Source organism: Ochlerotatus camptorhynchus, unplaced genomic scaffold (genome assembly GCF_037179485.1).
Source record: "Ochlerotatus camptorhynchus isolate MF236.1 unplaced genomic scaffold, CSIRO-AGI_Acam_v1.1 ptg001335l, whole genome shotgun sequence".
Lineage (NCBI taxonomy): Eukaryota > Metazoa > Arthropoda > Insecta > Diptera > Culicidae > Ochlerotatus > Ochlerotatus camptorhynchus.
In genome coordinates this window covers 1-19,781 of record NW_027041644.1, presented here as the reverse complement: position 1 = coordinate 19,781, position 19,781 = coordinate 1, and the positions used below count along the sequence as shown (strand labels likewise).

At 37.7% G+C, this 19,781-nt stretch overlaps 1 protein-coding gene across 1 annotated transcript; it reads left to right on the top strand.

The window, feature by feature from the left end:
- Positions 1 to 10: 10 nt before the first annotated feature.
- Positions 11 to 13,725, top strand: LOC135716699 (uncharacterized). Its single transcript, XM_065239005.1, has 4 exons — positions 11 to 317; positions 12,149 to 12,753; positions 12,824 to 13,098; positions 13,236 to 13,725. The coding sequence occupies exons 1-4, from the start codon at positions 44 to 46 to the stop codon at positions 13,444 to 13,446; spliced, it is 1,365 nt and encodes a 454-aa protein (XP_065095077.1). The 5' UTR covers positions 11 to 43; the 3' UTR covers positions 13,447 to 13,725.
- The last annotated feature ends 6,056 nt before the right edge of the window (positions 13,726 to 19,781 follow it).

Here is a 19,781-nt window from a genome sequence, read left to right as displayed (position 1 = left end):
TGAACTGAAAGCGATCAGCACTGCAGATGAACAAATAGAAAAAATGATAAATGTGCCTGGAGGCACAGATCCAGAGGAACGTGAACAGGCAGCTGAGGAGGGCGCACCAACAAAAGCCAAATCAAGTTCGAGAGGAAAGAAACACAAGTCCTCTACGAAGAAAGATGTAACATCAAAGGCTGGCAAAGCGGGGGAAGCTGGTTCGTCCATTGTTGAAAAAGTAGAAGCCGACAAAATAGAAAGTGAATCACCTTGTAAGAAGCCAAAAGTCGAGGTCACTGATGAATTGAATGAGGAAACGTTGCAGCTTCATAAGAGTAAGTAGATTCGCATGAGACAAGCGTGAATGAATACTCGCGAATTTCATTAATATGAACAAAGATCTAATTTTGCATAATGGATCAGAGCGAAACTGCCTGCTGAGAAAGGCTCACGCACATTGTATCTTTTTGTAAAACAAGGGCCGTAGTCAAGTTTCAAAATAGAATGGGTGGGGCAAACAAGTTTTTAAGATGAAGGATACTAGCAGGCTGTTCGCCATTGGGCCGAAGAGGTCACTAGATCAAATGACACATTCTACCAGCGTGTACCAGGAATCAAAAATATTTAAAAATGACAAAATAACAAACGATCAACGAGCAAAATGATTACGCTTTGTCAGTAACGGCAACAAAACGACAATGTCCTCTTGCGTTTTTTTCATGAAAAACTCCGCCTGCTACACAGCTTGATCGGAACTGTGGAAGCAAAACGCCAAATTGTTTGTAAGCCTCTTCATAACATACGCTGGAAATGTTACACGTAAGTAAATGTGGCTGTCATTTCACCATTCCAATCAAGCTATGTCGTTAATCGCAATTGTTGCTACAAAGCTTGCAAGCAATCCTATCGTTTTCTTCCATCGGTATGGTGAAGCTATTTACAGAGACTTTATCGTGGTAGCCGTCGCAAGCATTATGTCTTCATTGTTGGTTGCTCTCTCTGTTTTGATTCCCTGACTAGGATATAGGGTAATTTACGTATTCTCGGCAACCTAAGCAGCGACCTTCTTTCTATAGCCTTTTTCTCTAAGGAACGCACACATATGCAGTATTGGTTTGTTTACAATCTTTTGCTGCCAGCTGCTCTAACAATTTCAGTCGAAAGAATTGTCAAAAACTGTTTTGAAACGCTTTTACAAAGCTCCAATCTTCTCTAGTGAGAGCGAGTATTGTCGGCAACCAGTTTTTCTTCGGCAACCGTTCCATTTGAACTGCATGTAAATCTGCTGTTCTATTATCGGCAACTCGAAATCAGCTACAATTTGTAGTGCCTGTGTTGCATTTCAAGAAAACCTTGCTAGATTGCTTTTTCTCAGTGGTAAAAATATAGTCAAATTGAAGCTGAAAGCATAAATAATCGTTTGCATGCATTCAGTGAAGTGTTTTCGTAAGAAAATCCAGTGAAAATAGTGTTTCAATTTGGGTTGCCGAAAATAGTATGTCATGCCGAAGCCGTCACTTCCCCTACATATGCACGTATTTACCTGATTTTTTTTAAAGTTTTTGTACCGCAACTGAAAAAATAATTAAAAGTTACCCTCAAATATTATTGCAGATTTGGAAAGAGAGATAAATTTCCTATAAGTAGCTCAAAATGATTTGTTGTGCGATTAGGTATAGAGTCATTTAGGGCTAAATGGGTCACGGGGCAAAATGGTAAATGATTTATTTATATTTTTGTTTATCAACAATGTAGCCAATGTAGCTGGTTGAACAAAGCAAAATATCATTGCATTACACCTGTTGCAAACAAATAAATTCATATATATATATATATATCATAGCTGACCCATATAGTTAATTGACACAATATTCAAATAAGGACTCCTTTTCATAAGCCTTTTTATAAGCAGAAAACTTTCATTGATTTACCTGACTCATACTATACATATAGGGGAATTTACGTATTCTCGTCAATCTAAGCAGCTTCCGCACTTCTATTAGCATTTTCTCAGTGTCACGCACACATATGATGTGTCTGTTTGTTAACATTCATCTGCTGCTAGCTATTCTATCCATTCCAATCAACAAAACTGTCCAAAACAGTTTGAAAACGTTTTTAAGGCGCTACAAACTTCTCAGGTGAGTGTGACTATTGTCGGCAGCCTCTTTTACTTCGGCAACCTTTCCGTTTAAACTGCGTGTAAACCAGCTGTTCTATTATCGGCAACTCGAAATCAGCCGTATTTTGATGTGCTTATGTTTCTTTTGCAGAAACACCTGGCATAACAGGTTTGCTCAGTCGTAAAAATGTATTAGGATTGAAGCTGAAAAAATAAGGAATCGTTTAAATACATTCAGCGAAGTGTTTTAGTGAGAAAATACACCGAAATTAACGTTTAAATTGTGGTTGCCGAAAACAGTCGATGGCTGCCGAAGCCATCATTTACCCTACTTTCTATACGCGGCATCGTATAGTAATGTAACATAGAATAATTAACGAAAAATTAGATGATATATATGATTCTGCGGATACAACGCATATTCGTTAAAAGGCAGGAATTGTGCATTTTGCTTCAGATTTGACTCCCAGCAAAAACAATGTGTTACACCACCGTTTTAAGCACTTGTTAGTTTCAGTGCTACAAGTATCAGTATTGGAGACGCATTTAAGAAAAGCTTATCGAATAATAGGTTTGTTTACATGCTATTTGCTTATTTTTTTGTTATAGAGGTTTTAAACATGAGAGTCAATTCGCCTATTTGCTATTTTCTGATGAATTTTACGTGTGGATAAATGTTTTCGACCATCGAGTATTTTCACCTCTCTATAAGTCTAATCTCTATAAGTCTATAGACAGTAATACCATGGACAAACTATGGCTTATATCATGTAATATAAGCTATCTTGCAATGAGCACTCATACATCTAGTTTTAACTGGAAATCCTATGTATGAGTGCTCATTGCCATAGCCATAGTCTGTCCAGGGTATAAAGCGAGTCGAAACTCACTCAGTCCAGTCAAAAAGGAAGTTACCCAAAAATGGGTGTGGTGATCAGAACACGCGAACCGAACTGTAAGCCATCTACTCAAAGACTGAGCAAGAGATAACGAAGCACATACAGTGGTGCAGCAACCGAACTCACACGATCCCTCTCCGAGAGCGTACTCACTCATCTCTAATAGAAGCATCTACCACATCCCCCTTTTCCTGGAGAAAGATTTATTAACCCTTTTTGTATAATAAATATTATCATGTATCTTTAACAACTATTTATCTCTAATTTATACTTATCTTGTCGGACTGTATCTCGTTGCTGGTTTGTGAACTCTGCCCGTTCGTCGAATCGCCCCCGAACCTGATGACGAAGCCGGTTGGCTGTGATCCACATCATCGGCCACAGGTATGATCAAATTAGTGTCCTTTACTGACTGCTCGATTTGAAGGTCGTCTCGATGTCCGTTGCAGCTATCAGTCTCTTCATTCGATGAAGCAGGCAGTAGCTTAAGGTGTGATGTATTTCTATCATAAATCCGTCCGGATTCATTTGATCGAACTGTTACATTAAAGCCTCGCCGGTCAATGACTGTACATTTCTCATTTAAGAAATTCGTAGCGAGTTTGTTTGTTGACAATAGGTTCTTCATCAGGACAGTGTCACCCACAGATATTTCACTTACTTTTGTCTTACGTCTTTTATCCTCCCGCTCTTTCCCGAGCGTTTTCATTTCATGATCTTTATCTCTAAAATCCGAGCTTGGCGGTATCGTTTACAGGTCATCTATCTGTGGCAATTTTGTATGCAACTTCTTGTTTTGCAAAAGTTCGCTTGGAGATTTCCCTGTAATAGTATGCGGCGTGTTGTTGTACACGTGCAAATAATTGTCCAATTCAGCCTTCCAGTTTCCGTACAGGGCATTTGCAATCTTCATCCTCTTCAGCAACGACCTATTCTGTCGCTCTACTTCTCCATTGGCCTGTGGCCAATAGTGTGATGAGTGGTTCAAGTGGATTCCATTGTTCCCACAAAATTCCTCGAACTCAGTGGACACAAATTGTTTCGCATTGTCAAGAGTAATGGTTCTTGGAGGGCCCCAAATACGAAAAACTCGTTTAAGCCTTCCGATAGTTTGCTGAGCCGTTATTTCAGTCATAATCTCCAGTTCCATGTATCGACTATAGTAGTCAACGATAACTAGTACATACTCTCCTGTTGGCATGGGACCCAGAAAATCAATGGCCACATCCACCCATGGTTTATCAAGAAGAGCACGTCGTGTCATCGGTTCCGGGGGATCAGGGACTTGTACCAGTCTGCAGCCTTCACATGATTCACAGATCTTCACCACGTCCTGATCGATACCCGGTCACCAGCATCGTCCCCGCAACCGTCGTTTCATCATGAACTGGCCAGGATGTCCTTCATGTGCAAGGTTGCACATTCTTTGCCGCAATGAAGAGGGTATAACAAATTTTGTCCCTCGCATTAGAAGATCATTGACATATGAATATTAATTTCTAAGTACGGTGTAAGGTTTCAAATCTTCCCGATTCCATTTTTCATTCAGAATACAATCTTTAAGCTTCTGCAACTCAGGGTCTAAATTGGTGGCCTGTACAACTTCCGAAATATCAATTGCTGCACACTCTTGAATAGCTCTAATCACTGTCTCTGTTTCCGAATCAAATGCATCCCGACAACTTTCGCTACTCAGTTCAGCTACCGACACAGCTACGACGCGCCTAATTAAAACCTCAGACTCATCAATCCATCGATTGTCTGTAACGTGAGCCGCGAGCCTTGAAAGCACGTCAGCAATATTTGCTGAGCCTTTCCGATATACTACCTGTTAGAATTTGCATGTTTGTAAAAACTGGTAATGTTTATCATTAAAATTAGTCTGTTCCTTCTTACCTTGAATTTGAATGCTTGAATACGAAGCAACCACCGCTCTATTATTGCTGTTGGGCGGGAAGTTACTGTAAAAAGGGTCTCTAACGGTCGATGATCTGTTTCAAGCTCGAAGGTAATCCCCATCAAGTATATCTTGAACCGCATACTATCCCGAGAGCCTCTTTTTCGATTGGTGGGTACGACTTTCCCGTTTCTGACAAGCTTTTTGAAGCATAACCGATTATTCGGGGTTTGTCTCCTTTGAACTGGATTAAGACTGCCCCTAATCCGACACCCGAAGCGTCCGTGACAACCAAAGTTCTATCCTTTGGATCATAGTAACCTAAATTTTCCACCGAGCCAATCACCTCTTTCAATTTATCAAATGACTTCTGATGTTCTGGTTTCCATTCGAATGGTGTATCTTGTTTTATGAGACTTCGTAAAGGGAAATTCAATGTGGACAAATTAGGAGTGAACCGCGACACGTAGGTCACCAGTCCTAGAAAGCTGCGGAGTTCTTCTTTCGTCCGGGGCGCTCTGAATTGCAAAATCGATCTGACTTTCTCGTCTGCCGGTGAAATTCCTTTCGAAGAGAGCTTGTGTCCCAGAAAAAGGATTTCACGTTGTTTGAAATTACACCTGTGTTCGTTAAGCAGGATTTCGTACTGCTTCAAAACGCCCAGTGTTTGTTCTTCTTCCGTAGAGCCAAAAAGGACGATATCATCAATGAATCAGACTGTATTTTTACAGCCTGCCAAAATACTCTCCATTAGATTTTGGAACAGTTCGGGCGCGCAATTGACTCCGAAAGAAGTCTTTTGTATCGAAATAAGCCCCAGTTCGTAATAAATGTCGTTAAATCACGACAGTCTTCTTCCAACTCCACTTGCAGGGCTGGTAGCAGGTCACTTTTTAGTGACTTGGTCACTATTTTCAAGTCAGTCACTAAAAAGTCACTTTTTTCATCAAAAAGTCACTAAAGTCACTTTTTTACGACCAATGTTGAGAGTAAAAATTTGAATTTAACAACTCAGAGTAAAGTCTGATAAGAAGAGTTGCGAACATATGGAAACGTTAACTGTTGACGGAATCTAATATTTTGTTTTTTTCTATCTTGAAATTGTCATAGACCTATCGTAAATTTTCAGAGATTTCTAAAAAAACTCTAGACCCAATATTCTGGCTGTTTTACATTGAGATCTTGAAAGTTGTCCAAGCCTACACTGCAACACAAAATTCACCTGAAAAGGTACGCAGATATTTTCCATGACACTTTTCAGGTGAATAATACGTGTTTTGGGGGAAAGATTACATTAGAGTGATTCACATAGAAATAAATTGATTTTCTCGCAAATTTTATCGGACTTTCCGATGATCTTCAAATTGGCATCACTTAAAAGCTACGGAAATTAGCAAGTAAATGCGACTGGATTTTGTAGTAATGATAAAGTGGTAAAGTGAATTGGTGATAGACTATAGATACAATCAGGTCTTTTTTTACACGGGGGATACGTACCGTGTAAAAAAAAACCTACGAGATTTTGATTTTTCGCATGCTTAAATGTTTTTAAAAAATCGGATTTTGATGCCATTTGTAATTAAAGCATGATATGGTCCATATAGACATATTTTAAAAATTTCTGTATTTACATCAAAAATTGTGATTTTTTTTTTAAGTATGCCATTCGATTACCTATAGCTTGAAACGGATATTGTGATTGGAAGCAAGTCGATAGGTTGTATCGTTGTCGAGAAATCGTTAAAAACGTACCGTGAAAAATCGTGGAAAACCGTGTAAAAAAACCAACGTAAAAAAAAACCGTGTAAAAAAAAGACTTCAGTGTATATATAGGGTAGAGAACTACTTCGGCCTAATCGCCCATTTTGGGCCTATCGATCAGAAAACTTCAAATAAATCCATGATTTCAGTGTTAACAAGTCTATTATGCGTTTGGTACGATACTTCAGTTAATAAGCTACCGAACGAAGTCAATGAGCACGCGTGATATGAAGGTTTGCAACCATTATTCCCAAAAACAAAACAAGCGCTCCGACCGAATCAATTTTTATCTTCATCCGATAGGCCGAAGTGAATTTATTAGCGTTTCAATTGCGTTTCAATGCGTTAGGCCGAGTTTAGAATCCGAAGGCCGAGTTTGGCGTCAAGAAGCAGTGTTAGACTTTTGACAATATCTCAACGGTTGGTTTCTTTTTATCAAATCTTACGGTACGTACGGAAAGGTAAATAAATTTGGAAGCCATCAGTAATACTAACATTCCGTTTGGTGCTAAACTGCTCTAGATTAAGAAAGACTAAGTGCGGGTTGTGCTTAGTAGGTCGGAAATGGGGTAGTTAACCCTATATTTCGATTTAATTGAGTAATAAAATGATTGCATTCTAGGAAAAAAACACTAGTTAACACATTACATTATTTAATAATTGGCACTGATGATTTCGTTCGTCAATTGTTGATTGTTAGCACCTCGAACAATCAGTTCCTGAATTCTACAATTTCATTTTTAATTTATAAATGAGTGTTAATTTATAAAAATTATAAAACTTACGCTTGAAAACATGAAGAAGCCTGGTAATTCCAACTCGTCCAACAACGACGAAAGGACACTTTCTTTTATCGCCATTTTTCCATTACGAATACGACAAGAAATTGTTCATACCATGAAATGAAATCACGAAAAACTTACTTGAATTTCACTTAACCTTTACCAGCATGACATGTGGACTGGTCCAGTGAATCCAGTGGAATTTATTACCATGTCATTGCATTTTATGTGCGGCACGTGAACCTTATTGAATTCCTATTTTGAAGAGGTTACCTGAATTACCTTTACCGTTGGTTCAATGTATGATGTCAAAACATGGTCTAGGAAAATTTTCAAGCTCTCGACATTTGTTCAAAATCTTTGACACCCGGTAGCTTTAGTATTTGTCCAAACATCGAGAAAAAAATCATGTCACAGATTCTTGAGTTCCTTTTTAAGTCCATTAAATTGTATTGTATTTTTCCATACTAAAAAAATAATCCTAAAATGTATTCCTAAATCTCTAATTTTTCACGATCGAGATTTTAAGTCCTAGACGCATTCAATTTTGTTTTATGTCCGTGATCATTCTATCTGGGAAAATTTTCCTCGTGCCATAATAATGAGATTTTTTCTTAAACTGTGATCTAGAAAAGTTGTCTAGATCACAGAGTTATGATTCTTTTTCTATGTGTTATGTGAGGTGTTACAGAAGATTCTATTCTTGGGAGGAATGAAAAATACCCAGTTCGTTATAGCGACTACAAAGAAGAGAAGGATCTTTTATTAATATACTCATGGCTAACTTAGATCTATATACATTTAATTCTAGACTGCTGTTCTTCATGTTGCTAAATGCATCGGAAGGATATGTATGATCCTAGATCTTCAAAAATTGATGTCCTAAAATTGTAAAAAAAATTCTAAAATCGGTACTTTGAACATTTTTCTCTGTGCCTCAATTTCGCAATCTAATAACAAATTCGTGATCTGCAGAGTGAGGAAATGAAGGTTAGAATTGGACTGTGCTCTTGCTTATTCAATTCATACTTATTTTTTTTCATAACAAATTTATGTGATCCTTAAATCAAACTCAAATTTGTTTTATTGTTAAAAAGTATGAAAAATACCGGAACTGATCCATATCTTTACGATCAATAAATGTCACTACTGGTCACCTTTTTAATGGTTTAAAGATCACTATTTGGTCACTACTTTCGTGATTTTAGTCACTAAAGTCACTACTATTACATCGCATACCCACTACCAGCCCTGCACTTGATGGAATGCCTGTTTAATGTCCAGAGTTGTGAAGAATTTCGCGTTTCGGAATCTTGGAAAGAAGTCATCGATGATTGGAAGTGGGTGATTCAATCTTTGAATAGCAAGGTTAGTTCTGCGCATATCTACACAAAGTGGAAGCTCCCCGTTTTCCTTGAGAATCGGTACAAGAGGGGATACCCAAGACGTAGGGCGTATCACTTTCTCTATTATACCAAGATCCAGGAGTTCATCCAATTTTGACTTAAGCTTTTGGAGTAGTGGAATAGGACATCGCCGCAACGGTTGTATGATTGGTGGAACACTTCTATCCACAGGAAGGCTCAGTTTGATTCCTTTCATCTTAGGAAACGGTTTCTTTGATGTGTCTACACGACCAATCGAGTCATGTTGCGCACTAGGTAAGCCGATTCCCAATACCCCTAGTTGTTGCGCAGTAATTTTTCCCAAAAGGGGCTGTGTCCCTTCTCAATTATGTAAAAAGATGTCTCAGTTTTCAATATTTGCCCACCATCAACAACTTCCAAGGCTGCATCAAAAGCCGTCACAAGCTTTAATTAATTTTTCCATAGGCCAGAAACTATTTATTACTATCAGATCTTTGATTAGTCACTTTTACGTCTCTTAGTTTCATCAGTTCCCAAGTGGTGTCGTCTATCAAATTGTGTTTGGAGCCAGAATCAATTAACATGACCGCATCTACATCACCAACGCGGCATGTAATCAGCTCATCGTCTCCTTCACCCACATTGTAAACAAGCAGATATTCATGTTCTGTTGGCTCCTGTTCATGTTCTTCGACATTGAAAACATTTCGATGTCGTTTACTGGAGTACGAAGAATCTTGGAAATTAACGAAAGGTGATTTTGGCTTTCCAAAAGCAACCTAGACAAATTCATTGTATTTATTATACTTCTCAAGCAGTTACCACATTTTTTCATACCTGGCTGGTCATCGGTTTTGAACTCAACCTACAAACTGACTGAAAGTAACCTGTCTTTTGACATTTTAAACATTTTAAAATATTTCGTCCAGGAAAAAAAAAATAAAAAAAATATATGAAAATGATAATTCTGCACACTAAGTTTTTTCTACCGAGCTCGGCTGTGCAAATCTCGGCAAAAAAAATTTACTGAGATCTCAGTAAACATTTCATTTGTTTGCTGAGATTCAGATAAGCATTATCCGAGACTCAGCAATCAAATGTCACTTTTGCTGAGATCTCATGTCGTTTTCGTTTTTGCGGTGTAGCTACACCGGTGCTACACTGCCGAACACCGAAAAAATTTAGGGTGTAGCTATCGGTTGCACCTTTGTTTACAAACAAATGATGATGAACTGTCAATGACTCGCACTTATTGCTGCTTACACGGTAAGAAAAAATACTCAAAATTAAGTTAAAAAAAACTCAACGTTGGGTTCTATCATTTGAGGTCCGCCGTTGAGTGAATCAGAAAAGCGGCGTTGGTTAAAATTTACTCAACTATTGAGTAATAATAAATTAACTCAAATATAAGTTTATTTTGATTGAGGTTGCTTTTATGCGCCTTTAACCATTTAATCTTCACAAGCGTTGATAGACGAGTGGTCAACACACGGGCCCCGTAATCTCAACGTCCATGGTTCGGTTCCAGTCTGCCCCGCTTTATTATTTTTTTGTCAACTTGGTCAACGCCAGGATTACTCAAAATTGAGTTTTCTTCTTTAACTTAATTTTACCTAGCCCCACGGAAGCCACGTGATGAGTGAAAGGAACTCAATTTTGGGTACTTTTTTCTTACCGTGTACACTACACCGGTGTAGTGTAGTAAAAACGAAAACGACATCAGTGAACCTTATTTTTACCGAGATTTGCACAGCCGAGCTCGGTAAAAAAAAAGTGTGTGTATTCAGCTGCTGATACCTTTCGCCATATAGGCTATTACCAGACAACATATCAAGAAGACTGGCAACTTTGTCTGAATTCAAGCGACAGACACAGAAGCGACAGACACAGAAGCGTCGCGCTCGAGCGAAGGTGGAAGCAACGCATAGAAAAATGAGCAAATACACAAACCTTTATTCTGAGGATGGAACCTTTGCTATCCAATTCGTTCGGAGCATTTACCTTTGAGCGACAGATGACGCGATTCTGTCTGTCTCATATCGGACGTAAGGGAAATTGGAAGAGTTTCCAGTCTGGTTGGTATGTTGTCTTCGCTATTACGTAGCTGCAAAAATTTAAAATTTAATTTTAAACATTGATGTCACATGTCTTTTAACATAAAATACATTTGAAATCAACCTGAGTTTACGTTTATATTTACCTCAAATATTTTAATTTCGGTGATAGTTTTCTCTTTGTGATTTTTCTAGCGCTTTTCTCAAAACACAGTTTTACATAAAAAAATAACTAAAAACCTTCTGCAAAGGAACGGGTTACAACTGCAAACACTAGTTTTAACGTTCTCAATAGGGAAAAGAATTTGTCGAACGTTTTGAAAATATCTTGTAAAATCGAGATTCAATGAGCAATTGCAGTTACAATTGTAAGTTTTTATGATTTTTCTTACCATAATCATTGTTATCGGCGCTATCCGACATATTCGGCGGAATAACAGTGTTCTTTATTGGGCAAGCTGAATATTCGGCCAAATAAAAATTTGACTGATATTCGGTGCATCTCTAGTTCCCGTACTTTCTTTTATTGCTTTTGCGGTAAGTTGCCGGGAACATACTTTTGCTTTACACAGGTAGCAGCTTGGGTTGCTCATTAGAATAAAAGATAGCTCGCACAATGGAAGTGTAATGATGTTCAAACATTAGACTATAGCAGAGGTGCGTCCACCTTCAATGATGTGGGTGGGACAAGGTTCTATGGTTTCATTTTCATAGACCGGACCGGAAATCGAACCCAGCCACCTCCAGCATAATCTTGCTATGTAGCTGCGCCTTTACCGATTGAGCTAAGGGAGGCCCCAACATGTTCTGGTTTGTAAATGCCTTGAAACTAAAAGCGGGCTGAAATGAATAAAAGTTTAAAAAAGTTAAAACCCATCATGTGACACATCAAATGACATGAGAATTCAAAAACCAGTCCAATGGTAGTAATATTCAGAGTACAGGACTATAATGGCCACACCCGGCTATGATCCGGGAATCCCCGGCCCCAGTTTCTAGCAGGGTCAAAATCCATCAGCGTTACCTCAAATCATACGAGATTTCATCTATCTTTTCTCATCGAATGAACACTTTAGTCGGACTTTCTATAAGTAAAGTGGTTCAGATTTTATCATTGGAGGATTCATTCAGTTTTTTAACTATGTTCTCTATTAAATCGTGGGTGGGACAAAGCTTTGACTGTCCCATCCAGGTATATTTGTGCGTAGGACATGTCCCACTTGTATCACCCACTCATCGCGCCTCTGGTATCTATTGACTATAATTGTACTTTCTAATTTCTAGTTAACGAGGAGCTACTATGTTTGGATGATTCTTTGATCAAAATACTTGCTTACCAACGGTTGCAACAAATACTGGCTCAAAGCAGCGAAGTGTTACAAAAACCATCATCCGAATTTTCGGCAAGGACTATCCGCGAATTAATGAAATCAGAGAAACCGGCAAAGTCAACTCCTCTGCCTAGTCAGTTGTTGACAAAAGATGATATTGAGCGTATAGCAAGAGAATTTACGAGTCCAAGAAGAGACTACAACGCAGCAGAGACCGTCAATGCTGCTGGAGTTGTTTCCCCGACCAAGGTAGAGCCAAAGGAAGAGAAGAAATCGCAGAAGGAACCGGAAACAAACGAACAGAAAATATTCCTGATGGCTCAAAATCTGGAAAAACACGTTAATAACATCGATATTCGTGTCCGCGCTGTAGTAACTCCAGTGGATGTCAATTTACCTGGCTGCAGCTGGTTTGAAACGCTGGATCTGTCACGTTCCGTCTTCATGCGATATCGCTCCCTGTCGATTGGAAGCGGACCAGGCAACGATCTACAACTTTCGAAGTTTGGTTCCTGCCGATTTGTTTCAGATAAACACGCTACTATATTCTATGACGAGGTTTGTAGTTTTCACATATCTACGTAACAAACAACATCGGCACACTATATTTTCTTTTCGTCTTTCAAAGGTAACAAAAATGTTCGAGTTATTAAACTATTCAGAATTTGGAACCGTAGTAAACGGTCAACTGTTCACGTGTGACTTTACTGACCACTCGCTTGATGTAAAGCCTGAACCTGATAGTGGCCATCATTCTTCGAAAAAATCGAAGAAAGATGAACATGACGATATCAACAAGGACAAAAGGATGGACAAACAAAAAATCCGCCAGGATATTATAAATCTGATTGACATGTCGCGGCAGTGCAAACGAAGAAATTACGATTTTCTCTCATCCACAAGGTAATCAAATTCAAATTGCGGCATTACCATAGTTTTTGCTTGATGGTATATTTCTTCTGCATGGAGGCGAACCAGCCTAAGGCTGAAAGCCTCCTAAATGAAGCTAAATAATAATAATAATAATATTTCTTCTGCAGCATGGCAGATATATCGCAGACTGGGTGCGATTGCACCAATCCAAATCCGAAAATTTCAGGATGGGAGGGCACAGCCATTCTTTACCAAGGAGCTGTTTTAAAGTTTGGATGCTTATCAGTTGTTTTCACCATCACTAACTATGATAACAATACAGAAGAATTTGACGACACAGACGGATCGTCAGAGGACGATGAAGGAGAAGAAAAATAGAAATAAGATTATCTCACATGTTTTTTTTTGTATTCAACAACATATTTAGTATCTAGTTCTAATGTATTTTTGTATATTGTTAACAGTAATAACTTTGAGCGTTTCCTAACGTTGCTTCTCATCCCATTTAATAACATTATCTTCGTATTAGATATTTTTTTGTACTTTATTAATAATACTGTTTTAATTGCATTTTTTTTAAAGTGCAAATAAATAGAGGATGTTTTCGCAGATGAACAAAGTTAGGTGACGTATTTTTGGCTTTTTGCGGTTAAGTGACATAATAACTATAATTCCAAGATACAACAATAAAAGTTAATACTAAAATTGATCTATTCTTTTTATCGTAGTTTTTTTTTTAGCCGTATTATTATCGAAAGGTCTGACCTTGGAGGATCCACCAAATGTTTGTCTAGGGTCGTATTAATTAACACAGACGTCAACATCAACGCAGCCCGATATTCTTGATCGGGATTTAATTCTAGGATATTAGAGCAGTTCCAAGAGAAGGTCCTGATAAAGCTGAAATTTGACACGAGCATTTCCGATTTAAATGAAACTTTGTCAATGTTTTCGACAGGAGGAAACATGAATTTTACACAGATTGTTCGGCCATTTTGGCTCAAGGGTCATTTTTTAAAAGGGTGTATGTGTTTTCATGAGTTGGGGAAAGTGAGGCAATATGGCCAATGGGTCAATGTGGCCACCCAGTTAAAAATGAACTTATTAAACATATTTTACAAAAAATCTGCTGCTGGCATAATGCTTGAAGCCTACTTGAACTATTAGTCTAGAACTAGAACTAGTCTAAAAAGTTACTTTTCTCTAGTGCAAATATTCTAAAAATGTAAGACTAGCTCAAAATGTCGAAACTGTTAAAAGATTTCTAGATCAGAAAATAAGGTCTATCAGTAGTTTCTTATAACTTATCGTTGATATTCCTTCAGCAGCTTTATAAATGGTAATTGAAATTCTTATATGACACGATGTTTAGGGTGCTCACTTTATCCCAACGGTTTAATTTCTGTTACAAAACAAAGCTTTTGGAAATCTTCTTTCATAACATTCAAAAGTTTACTTTTAAAATTCAATTTGTATTCATGATGTAAATAGGTCTTGATACTATCCATTTGGTTAAACATCATTCGAATTTTCCACTAAATTTCGTATTGATTGACCACATGGCAACACTACTACCAACAATCAATACGAAACTAATGATTTTAAATTGGCTCACCACTTTAGTAGCCTATTGGTCCCAAGCAAACGATTAACGTACCCTATTCTAGTTGAAATTCTATTACTACACTATGTTTGTTTTGATTCACTATGAAAGTTTGACAGATAACATCAGGGGTGTGTGGATTCATGCAGAACATGCAGGGGTGAGTGAAATAGCTTGGGACTGCTTGGGACCGTTGTTCTGGTACTGAGTGAGCCAAAAATAATAATGATTTTCTTCGGGACCCAGTGGTCTTAGAGTTACCTCTATGGTAGTAGCATAGAGGTAACTCTAAGACCACTGGGTCCCGAAGAAAATCATTATTATTTTTGGCTCACTCAGTACCAGAACAACGGTCCCAAGCAGTCCCAAGCTATTTCACTCACCCCTGCATGTTCTGCATGAATCCACACACCCCTGATGTTATCTGTCAAACTTTCATAGCGAATCAAAACAAACATAGTGTAGTAATAGAATTTCAACTAGAATAGGGTACGTTAATCGTTTGCTTGGGACCAATAGGCTACTAAAGTGGTGAGCCAATTTAAAATTTAAAACTAACCCATCTGGTGGATGATAGCACAAGCTTCCAAGAAAATTCTATTACAGTGAACCACATTATTTAAATAGATTTCTTCGCTAGTTAGTCGTCTGTCACTTCATTTGTGTTAATAGTATATGCGGTTACACCAACAATCAATACGAAACTAACGATTTTAAATTGGCTCACTACTTGACTAGGCTATTGGTCCCAAGCAAACGTTTAACGTATCCCATTGTAGTCGAAATTCTACTACTACACAATGTTTGTTTTGATTCGCTATGAAAGTTTGACAGATAAAATGAGGGGTTAGTGGATTTTCCTATGTTTCGAGGGGTGATTCGACTAGCTTGGGACCGAAGATAGTACCAGAGCTGAGCCAAAAAGTGGAGCACGTTTTTCCGGGACCTACTTGTCTTAGAGTTACCTCTATGGTTACACATGGCTTTTATCTGTACACATATTAAGTATGCGTCCGACACATAGATATCATTTGTTGATCACATTGCAAAAATTCATGTGTGGGACACATAAAAACAATATTTGAAATTTTATCAGTGATACATGTGTTTATGTTTGGAACCAATTTCATACAAGAATGATCAGCAGGCGGATTTGACAGCACGTCCCCCTCCAGTATCGACCAGCTTGGCAATTATTTTTACTGATATCTCAGCAAAAATTCTATTTGTTAGTTGAGATCTCATGTCATTTTCGTTTTTGCGGCAGTTTTTGACAGCTCAACATCATTTGTTTGTAAACAAAGGTGCAATCTACACCCTAAAATATTCCGGTTTACGGCAGTGTAGCCATAGAGGTAACTCTAAGACTAGAAGGTCCCGAAATAATGTGCTCAACTTTTTGGCTCAGCTCTGGTACTCTCTTCGGTCCCAAGCTAATCGATTCACCCCTCGAAACATAAGAAAAACCAATAACCCCTCATTTTATCTGTCAAACTTTCATAGCTAATCAAAACAAACATTGCGTAGTACTAGAATTTCGACTAGTATCAACAATCAATACGAAACTAACGATTTTAAATTGGCTCACCACTTTAGTAGCCTATTGGTCCCAAGCAAACGATTAACGTACCCTATTCTAGTCGAAATTCTAGTACTACGCAATGTTTGTTTTGATTCGCTATGAAAGTTTGACAGATAAAATGAGAGGTTATTGGTTTTTCCTATGTTTCGAGGGGTGATTCGACAAGCTTGGGACCGAAGATAGTACCAGAGGTGAGCCAAAAAATTGAGCACGTTTCTTTGGGACCTACTTGTCTTAGAGTTACCTCTATGCTAGTATGGGGTACGTTAATCGTTTGCTTGGGACCAATAGGCTAGTTAAGTAGTGAGCCAATTTAAAATCGTTAGTTTCGTATTGATTGTTGGTGTAGCGCCGGTGTAGCTACACCGCAAAAACGAAAACGACATCAGTAAAATTTTGGTTTGTTAGATGAATCTCGGCAAGTTTTCATTGAGTTCCAGTCAAATAAAATGCCGAGCTAGTCGGCGGTGTCAATCTCGGCAAAAAAACCAAGTGTGTAAACAATGTATGTAGATGTGGCCGGAACATTTTCCGGTTTGTATGAGCCATCTGAGACTAAATCCGACATGAAACGAATAAAATCCATTATGTGACGCATAATCAAATGACATGAGCATTCAAAACCCAGTTCAATTGTAGCCATTTTGTGTGATCAGGACCACACTGGCTACATCTTGGCATGTTCCGAGAAAGTGACCAGTTTCTGACTAGGTAATCTAGTAAATCAGTTGACAAAACATAATGAATATCTAAATTATGTTCAATCTTCTTATTCTATTTACAAATTGAGGCGTCAATATACCAAAATCGAACGCGGATTCAACCGATGCAAACAAAGGAACTACTGGAGATATAGGCTGGTTATAACCATACAGAGTACGATGAAATCCCGGCTGCATCAGGGATCGCTGACGTAAATAATATACTACCTGAAGCACGGAAGTCAATTAGCGATAGAAGATAGGAGCAAACATATTCAATCTTGATCGCGATGATGAAACGCATACACCCGAAAAATTACCCGGAATCCATCCACAAAATGTTTAGCTCAAAAAGCTCTTTCCAAACATTTTCCCTTCAGCTAATATTCCATCAAATTATATATTTTTGCGTTGCTAGCACTTTCATTACCGCTGCCATCTTCCGGTCATTCAGTCCAATCAAGCTCAAGCACTGCATCACAGAACAGATAGGTAACTCAGAACAAACGGTTTCATCTGAAACTGAGCTCATGCTTTTCATGTAATTTTTGCTATTCCTTTCTATTTTCATTTCGCAGTGCACATCAGAGCTGCCAGGTGGTTTTATAAAAAATCTGTATCCACTCTATTAAAAAATCTGTATTTTCTGTATTGACGATTTTTTTCTTAATTAATCATGTTTTGTTGTTTTACAAATACAGTGCATACAAAATAACCATAAAAAGTGCTTAACCACCTATTCGGGCTATCGTACTAACCATACGGGATATAATTGCGCCATTTGTGATATCTTTTTTTTTTTTTTTAATTCTTTATTTAAGAGATTTTTAGTCTTAGGCTAGTTCATCTCTAGATTTGTGATATCGTCCGTACTTATTTATAAGAGTGATATGAAGCCGTTTGAAAATGTATGGAGATTTTAGTTTCTATTCATTATCTTCCTGATAAGCAGTTTTAAATGCAAAAAAGTGCACGAGTTCATTACTATTTGATATTTTTAATATAGATGAATACAATTAATTACATCATTTGTGTGGTAGTTACACCGAAAAGTCGAGAGATGTCGCCCCGCCTGTGCTGGTAAAATCATTTTTGCAGTATGGAGAATATCAGAAAATCCGCAATTTCTTACGAAATACATTTTCAATGCAAGTAAAATGTTTACGAGTACTTGTATTTGTACCATTTTAATGTGCTCGGGCACTTTTCTTGTATTTAACATACATGCTTATATTGGAAATATTCAATTAATATTGTAAATCTCCATACAATCTCAAATCGTTTACTACCAGCTCCATATGCATCCGAAAGCGGTTGGTTCTCTGGTTGTGAATGCTGTCAAAAACACCATAACATGATTAATTGTCGATGGAAATTTGATAGGCTCCCGAGCAGAGGGTGAGAACAAAATAAAAACAAGAATTATGTTGTTTTCATTATTCCTGATAACTCAAATTGATTTCATTTTGATGTAGTTGATGGCTAACAGAACAAAAATGAGAGCTAAAAGATATGCGAAGAATATCAAAATTATAACATATATTGATATAAGTGAGAACTGCGACAAGGCGCCACTGAGTTGCCTATATCGAGTGTAGTGTCCCACTAACTGCTACCAGGAGGACTGAAAGAACAAAAGAGACGGCATGTTACTATATGCTACATGACTGATAAGCTCGTATTCGCTTTCCCTCTCATAAATCGTAAACAATGGGGTCATCCGTCGTGAATGGAACGATTTTTTTCTACGACGAAATGCATTATGATTTCACTTTTTCTGGACGACGGTTTTTACGCATAAAAAGTAAAAGACGGAAGATGTTTTGCTTTTTAACACAAACGCACACGGCCATGAGAAATGCAATTGGAGTAAAGAGAGTTTCCCTGCCATTCCTTCGACATATCCTCTCACAACCCAAGATATTTTCTAATCCTATAGGTAGAGCGATCTGCATGTGTATTGAATATAGTTTTGAGAATTCAGGATGAATGAAAGATTGGATATTTTTAAATTAGGGGGAATGTCAGCTTCGGCACTTCTTTCCCTTTTATCGCAACGGGGGTAAATGAAGTCTTAGAGTGTTAATTGTTTGCAGAACAATACATTGGAACATGATGCAAATAAATACCCGCTGATGATAATATTTCCTATCGTTAAACTTTGGATATGTCTTATTCTAATTGTGTTTTTGAATATCAAAGTGTACGGAATTATGATAATCGTACTAGAATTAGCAAAACAATCATAAATACAGTTTTTCTTTTATGTGATCGTCTCACTCCACAATTAGCATTTTACTTACCCTTTGCTTTTGCAGGAAGCATTGATGAAATCTGTGGGTAGGAAGTGATCTGAGCTGTCAAAGACTCGTGCTTATTCCTGCTTACACTACACCAGTGCTGCACCGCAAAAACGAAAACGACATAAGCTCAGAGCATGCAATAAGCTTATATGCAATAAGCAATAAGTTTAAATTCGAAGAAGAAGAAGAAGAACTCAAAACAAGCATATAATCTAAAAAATAAATAAGATTTTCTCATCTTTCCTAAAGACACTCTATACATAAGCACCAACAGAAGTGTACACACCTTTCAATATATGAATCTTGGGTATGTTTGGTATAAATGGTAAAAGGTAGAGTCGGTGTATAATGAGTCACGCCAAGAGAAAAACAGTTGAACTCGCATCACGGTTTTCGAAAGATTCCCTTTCTTTTAACTTGGCAACAGAGGACTTCTGCATCAACTTCAAATGACTTCTAGCGAGGAAAAAAATTAACGGCTGTAGTAAATCATTATATCAGTGATTTTGTCGAATTATCTTAAG

Excerpts from the sequence above, each read along its gene's own strand:
- LOC135716699 (XM_065239005.1), top strand. The coding sequence starts at position 44 with ATGATAAATGTGCCTGGAGGCACAGATCCAGAGGAACGTGAACAGGCA. Across the intron at positions 318-12,148 it reads AACGTTGCAGCTTCATAAGA|TTAACGAGGAGCTACTATGT; the intron begins GTAAGTAGATTC and ends TCTAATTTCTAG. Across the intron at positions 12,754-12,823 it reads CTACTATATTCTATGACGAG|GTAACAAAAATGTTCGAGTT; the intron begins GTTTGTAGTTTT and ends CGTCTTTCAAAG.